Source organism: Berghia stephanieae, chromosome 2 (assembly GCF_034508935.2).
Source record: "Berghia stephanieae isolate SIO BIC M18660-M18661 chromosome 2, UCSD_Bste_1.3, whole genome shotgun sequence".
Taxonomy (NCBI): domain Eukaryota; kingdom Metazoa; phylum Mollusca; class Gastropoda; order Nudibranchia; family Aeolidiidae; genus Berghia; species Berghia stephanieae.
Genome location: NC_088361.1, coordinates 29,639,598 through 29,647,097, shown reverse-complemented (window position 1 = coordinate 29,647,097; position 7,500 = coordinate 29,639,598). Strand labels below are relative to the sequence as shown.

The 7,500-nt window shown below is 33.5% G+C and overlaps 1 protein-coding gene across 1 annotated transcript in view; it reads right to left on the bottom strand.

Moving 5' to 3' along the window:
• Nucleotides 1-4,719: 4,719 nt before the first annotated feature.
• LOC144964668 (uncharacterized) overlaps nucleotides 4,720-7,500 on the bottom strand; it is a 24,874-nt gene continuing 22,093 nt past the window's right edge. The window contains exons 7-9 of the mRNA XM_078899169.1: nucleotides 6,630-6,747; nucleotides 5,775-5,894; nucleotides 4,720-5,102 (exon numbers count right to left, since the gene is read on the bottom strand). Coding sequence (XP_078755295.1) covers nucleotides 4,951-5,102; nucleotides 5,775-5,894; nucleotides 6,630-6,747 — 390 coding nt within the window. The 3' untranslated portion in view covers nucleotides 4,720-4,950. The remainder of the gene's footprint in view (nucleotides 5,103-5,774; nucleotides 5,895-6,629; nucleotides 6,748-7,500) is intronic.

The window sequence follows — 7,500 nt, the reverse complement described above, 5'->3', positions numbered from 1 at the left end:
ATTTTCTTTTTGTTCGTCACGTTATGTTATGTGTTCAGCGCTGACAAGCCGCTTTTCACAAGCTCTGTGATTCTTTCAAGTTATTCTCAAGTTCTTGTGGATTTCAATTCGATTTGGAGTTTTATTCTTATATGGAGAGTTTCGAGATTTAACGCTGTTTTCTGTGATGTGCTATACATACGTAAAAATCTAACTTACAATCTTGAATCACTGAAAATTGATATTGTAATATCGCCCTTAAAGTTTTAATGGTATTTTAGCACACCTATCGTCCTATTTTAAAAATTTTATTCACAAGTAATTATTGTCTTTACCTATCCATTCGGTGACACGGCGCTGCCCCATCGACGACCATTCTACTATTAGACTCTTAACTCAATCAATCCTAGAGGTTTTTGCTACTTTTCAACATTGGAAAATTATGTATTAAAAATGAGCATGTACATAGATAGTTTCATTCAACTCCATTTACATGTAAAAAGTAAGAACATTAGCTTTGTTACTAGGCATATAATTTGTTTCAGAAGAATGTAATAAATGGGCACGGGTAAAAGTAACCCCGGGTATACTACGGATATATTCGTTGTTAGGGTTGAGTGAGTTAACGAAATCGGGCCGATCGAGGCGCCGAACGCCGAACCCGAACGGATCTAGCCTTCTCACGTGACCACGAACGAGATCTGGATAGTGAAGGCTCTCAAGCAGCATCGGATTTAAGGTCACGTGATAGAGGATAGCTTGGGTTGCTGTTGGCTTCAGCTGACAAGATACGGAGAAGGAAAGAATGGAGACTACCTCAGGCCTCACCCTACCATGTGTTAGGGGAGGGGCAAGGTCAGTGTCATTCAATAGTAGATAATTGTGCATGTGGCGCTCTACCCTAGATACGGAGAGAAATTATAATTGATTACGGGGAAGTGGGGGGGGGGGCAGTTTGACCCAACGACCGAGGTGTTGGGCTTCGGGGAGACCATGATACGACATCAAAGAGAAAAGGCCGCTGGTACTTGGATGGTGGAAATGGTTGGGGGGTGGGGGGTAGTGACAATCAGCATGGGATGTATACATTAACATTAATAGTATAGGCAATAGTCTTCAACAGTCATAACGTCACTTCCTTCCTAATGAGGCATGGTAACTTAGTAACACTGGCTCTAAACTATCGGAACAATGGCGGACGCCGTATGAAATATTTCTCCGGCGAGCTTAAACGCGTATCCAGAGGGAAAAAAACCCATCAATTTGATCATGTTTTGACTTTAACACATTCTGATCACAAGGCATATGAAAAGGGAATGAAAAGTTCTAGCCAGCATGAAGAATAAAAAGTAATGATTTTCTTTGTTTAGAACCAAGATGGCCGCCGTTGCCGGGCGCGTGACATCAGACTACTGAATCCAATAGATGACCAGGGATGTGTATTGTTTGTGTATTGTTTTTATATATGTGTGTGTGTGTGTGTGTGTGTTGTGTGCGAGCGTGTGTGAAAGGGATTACACACAAACGCCTTTCTCTGTAGCTTCCAAATGATTACGTATACGTTAAATTTGAAAACCACATTGTTTGAATCAGCTTGCAAAAAGGAGAACATTTATATTTGTTTCACAAAAATAGGCTTAGAAATAACTTTTTTTTTCTAGTAGATTGATTTTGAAAAAAAATTGCTCAAATTTTTGAATTTAATGATAGTTTCTTTATTTTCCGGTCGATTTTCTTGATTTATATCTCATTTTTAAATTTTCAACTGATGTATCTCGTGTGATTCAAAAGCGCTTAAAACATTAATTGCGTGTATGTATATATATTATATATATATATATATATATATATATATATATATATATATATATATATATATATTTATATATATACTGAGAGTCCTGCCTCACTAATTAATTCCTGAGCGTTGAGATGGTGACGCAACTATTACATAAAAAACCTTGCAGTCGAGTCGGCAGGGCTTTTGGGTTACACAACCACTATTTATCCATCGGTCAGCGGTACTCTTTGATGTATACAACACTCACCGCCTTTACGCAAAGCAGCCTGCCCATAAATCAAGAGATGATCTCCTAACTGTTCACAAGCGAGCTGTCAAACGAGCAATCGATGATTGGATAAGAATCTCAAGATCTCATATATATAGAACAAACAACGCAATTAGTGTTTTAAACGCTTTTGAATCACACGAGATACATCAGTGTGCTCGTCGCATTGAAAATTTAAAAATGAGATCTCATATCTCCAAGTTTTGGAGAGGTGATATCCCCCCACCCGTCATCGGACAGAACTTTCATTGCGTTATGTCATATAAGCTCCGCCTCCTCTTTCTATTCCGGAGTGACGAGAGGACGCGAGAAAAAATTGATCACGCGTTCGTTCAGACGATCGTTCGGTGTCCGTTCGGTGTGCAACTATAACTTGGTATTATTGAGTTGAGTTCACGAAAACGAGACCTTATCTTAAGATTGAAAGGCGTAAACAAGTCCCACCCACCCGCTAACACCATCTCTCTCCTAGAGCAATTGGATTCAATAGTCTAATGTCACGTCGACCAGCAATGGCGGGCAGTGTGGCTCTAAACAAAGAAAATCAGTACTTTTTATTCCTCATGCTGGCTAAAACTTTTCATATGTCTTGTGATCAGAATGTATAAAAGTCAAAACATGATCAGATTTATGTTTTTCTTTACTCTGGATATGCTTTTATGCTCGTCGGAGAAATATTTCATAAGGGCCTCCGCTATTGTTCCGAAGTTTAGAGCCAGTTACTAAGTTACCATGCGTCATTACGAGGGAAGTCCCACCCACCAGCTAACACAATATTTCTCCTAAAGCAATTATGAATGTACAAGAGATCACTTGTCAAAAGAGGAAAGAGGGAGGGCGCAAAGAACAACAACAACAACAACAACAACAACAACAACAACAACAACAACAACAACAACCCGTCAGTAACACTGACACCATTTTATCACTGAGCCCAAACCTTACTCGGCTAGACAGTCGTGAGGCCACCAAAGCACAACCCGTAACTAAAACAACGAGTGTATAACTATAACAACTCAAAATCTTGACAATAAATTTCCAAAGTTTAATGAGAAAACAAGAGGAGTTTACCGTTATGTTAGAAACGATTCAACCTGACAGAGTATTAGGAACTGAAACCTGTATGAAGCAGTGCTTAATATCGAACTACTTTTTACTGACCATATGAAATATACAGGAAAGACAGAAACACAAAAGGGGGAGGTCTAATTATCTTGGTCAAAAACACAATAAAAAGTACCCGAAGGAGAAGGAAAAGATCACGAATCTGTGTTTTGTAAAATTGGCGGACAATAGTTCGGACGTGTTCCCTGTATCTGTAGTGTTAAACTGTCAGAAACAATTGCTTGATTTCTTTTGGGGAACATTCATTCAAAATCATGAACAACGAAAACAATAACAAAATCAGATGAAATAATTCGTACATATATTTTATCCATAGTTGAATGTTTTAAAATAAATTGAAGCGAACAAAATAAATTTCCAGTTATGTTAGTTTCATACAGATCGTTCCATATCGGAATTTAACGACATGGAGTTGTACGTTGGTATTTCCTTTCAAATGTACATGAGCAAATGGTAACACCTAAAATTGAAAGGAAAGACCTGTGAACAACTTGTTTTGCGTGCACAATAGGGAAAAAATTATATTCCTTTCAAAACATCTATGAATATAATCATTGTTTTAATGGAGAATATTTTGTGTTGGTTTAAGATTTTTTTCAATGGTTATTCGTTAGCAGAAAAATAACACCTAAAATTGTGGTATGTAGCATATCCATTGTGACTACAGACCTAACACTAACTTCATGACATTGTGGATAATTCGGTTCCTTTAATCCACTTTAAATCTGGTTCAAATGTACTTTTCTTATCTTCAATTTTACCAAACCGTTTTAATTATGTTATCTTTCCCTGTGCAGCCCTTTAAATTTCGTAGGCTCATTCAAATTCGAGGTATCTTTTTTTTTGTCGACTGCCAAATAGGCATTTATGTGACGGTCATTTGGTTTCCTTTGTTAGATAATCCAAGATATCAATAGTGTCTTATCAAAGTCAAATATGATGATTATTATGATGACACGGATGATGATGATGATGATGATGATAATGATTGTTATCATCATCATCATCATCATCATCATCATCATCATCATCATCATCATCATCATCATCATCATCATCATCATCATCATCATCATTATAATTATTATTATATTATTTTTATTATAATTATTATTATTATCATCATCATCATCATCATCATCATCACATTATCATCATCATTCATCATCATCATCATCACCATATATATTATTATTATTATATTATATTATTATTATATTATATATCATCATTATCATTCATTATTATTATTTATTATTTATTATTATTATTATTATTATTATTATTATTTTATTATTATTATTATATTATTATTATTTTATTATTTAATTTTATCATCTATTCCATCTCTCCTCCTCCTCCTCCTCCATCATCTCATCTCATCACTCATCATCTCATCATTATTATTATTATTATTATTATTATTATTTTTTATTATTTATTATTAATTATTATTATTGTTGTTGTTGTTGTTGTTATTATTAATTTATTTTTAACGAGAGAAAAGCACACAGTACAACTTAATAGAAAATTACGCCTCTTTTAATAATGATAATGACGACGAAGACCGCGATGATGATGATGATGATGATGATGATGATGATGATGATGATGATGATGATGATGATGATGACACTGGTGATGATGATGATGATGATGATGATGATGATGATGATGATGATGATGATGATGATGATGATGGTGCTGGTGGTGGTGATCATGAGCATGATGATGATTACGATGTTTACGATGGTGATAAATCCTTCCCGTGTCTATGTTACGTCACATTGTCATGGATACATAGAGATAGTGTGGCTTCCTGGACCACGGAAACAATCACACTCTGGGGTAGCGATTCAAATGACGACACCTTGGACATCTCTTTCAAATTGGACGCCATGAACTTCCGACACAAACTTTTGACATCGTCTGAAATGGTGAATCGTATGATGTATTTATCAGGAATCTAAGGTCACTTTGAGGTCTTTTGTCATGAAGCGCAAAACGAAAGGAAGAAAATGATGGAAAAGTCAATTTACTACCCCACCCTCCTTAATGAGACATAGGGGACTGGTTCAAACAGAGAAAGTAAATCTGTGTATGTTAATGACTATCTAAAAGTACTATCATTTCGGCTGACTGACTGCGTCTAATACTTCTACTAGCACAACTACTATTTCCACCACCACCTCTACCGCTACAACTGCTACTACTACTAACTACTATACTACTATACTACTATACTACTACTACTACTACTACTACTACTACTACTACTACTACTACTACTACTACTACTACTACTACACTACTACTACTACTACTACTACTACTACTACTACTACTACTACTACTACTACTACTACTACTACTACTACTACTACTACTACTACTACTACTACTACTACTAGTACTATTATTATTATTATTATTACTACTACTACTACTACTACTACTGTTACTACTACTACTACTACTACTACTACTACTACTACTACTACTACTACTACTATTACTACTACTACTACTACTACTACTACTACTATAACCATTAGTACCACCACCTCAACTACCACCTCACTACCACCACAACCACCTTACCCAACAGAGGATCATCCTGTGCCTGCCTGTAGATAGACACAACATTGTCACACGTCAACCCTTCAACAAGCTTGTAAATGGCTGCCGACTGTAATTCTGGAACTTCGAATATGGAAGACGCTGGAAAGAAATAAACAACTGTGAAGCACATTCATTTCATATTTTGTTTCTTCCTTTATTTAATTTTACTGTATTTATTTTTCTTTGTTTCGTTTCGTTTTGTTTCTGAACATGTCTAATTAACCCTCTCCTCGCCATTCATAGGGAAATCATAAAATTCGTTACGATGCAACCAAAACTACATTGGTTTAGCTATAAAAACTTGACAATGTGCTGCAGTATAGAGTTCATTTTGCTAAACAATATTATTTATAAAATCTATTTGTTGCCTTTCTGTTTGACTAAGAGAGATTGACAGTATTTTTATTTTTGAGGGGTGAAGTTTCGGGAAAGTTCTGGAAATGGCCGGTATGGTATGTAAAGAGTTAAAAATCCAGTTTTGTTCCTGAAATATTTTTTTAAAAAATTCGATAGGGAATGTTTCCGTCTTTTTATAGGTTTGTATGTCCTGGAAGCATCCCATCAGGTTTTCATGTTTATCCTACATGTTAAATGTTAAGTGTTGCTGTTGGCTTGGGAACTTTCTAAAACGCTTTGCGCACAATAAGTAATACTGCGCTATATAAAACCTCGGTCATGTAGTGGTGACCATTTGAGTTACATTATATCTTACGACGCGACACCTATTTAAATCATGAATGTTACAAAAGAGTGAACTATGAAAGTCAAAGGGCCAATTATTTCGGCTGATGAGCATTATTCGATATAACAAAGTCCTGGATATATTCTTCATACCTCTGCATATTGCTGTGAGTCGATTCAAAGGAACGTCACTAGGCAAACGATTTGTGTACAGAAATCGGAAGACCGCCTTCAGGTCATCAAATGTCAACTGTGGGAGATTCAAGGTTACCTGGCTCAGAAAAGGTGAGCGTTCGTGGTAGGGGTGGGGGTGGGGATGGGATGGAAGAAAGAAGCGCATGGTAATGATAATAATAATAATAATAATAATAATAATAATAATAATAATAATAATAATAATAATAATAATAATAATAATAAAAAAGAAGAAGAGGAAGAAGAAGAATGATATAATAATAATAATAATAATAATAATAATAATAAATAATAATAATAATAATAATAATAATAATAATAATAATAATATGATGATGATGATGAATGATGATGATAATAATAATAATAATAATAATAATGATGATGATGATGATGATGATGATGATGATGATATGATGATGATGATGAGAATGATGATGATGATATGATGATGATGATTGTGATGATGATGATAATAATAATAATAATAATAAATAATAATAATGAAAATAATACATATATAATAATAATATAATAATTAATGAAAATAATAATATAATAATAATAATAATATAATAATAATAATAATAATAATAATAATAATAATAATAATAATAATAATAATAATAATAAATAATAATAATAATAATAATAATAATAATGATGATAATAATAAATAATATGATGATAATATAATAAATAATAATAATAATAATATATTAATAATAATAATAATAATAATAATAATAATAAATAATATAATAATAATAATAATAATAATAATAATAATAATAATAATAATAATAATAATAATAATAAATAATATAAT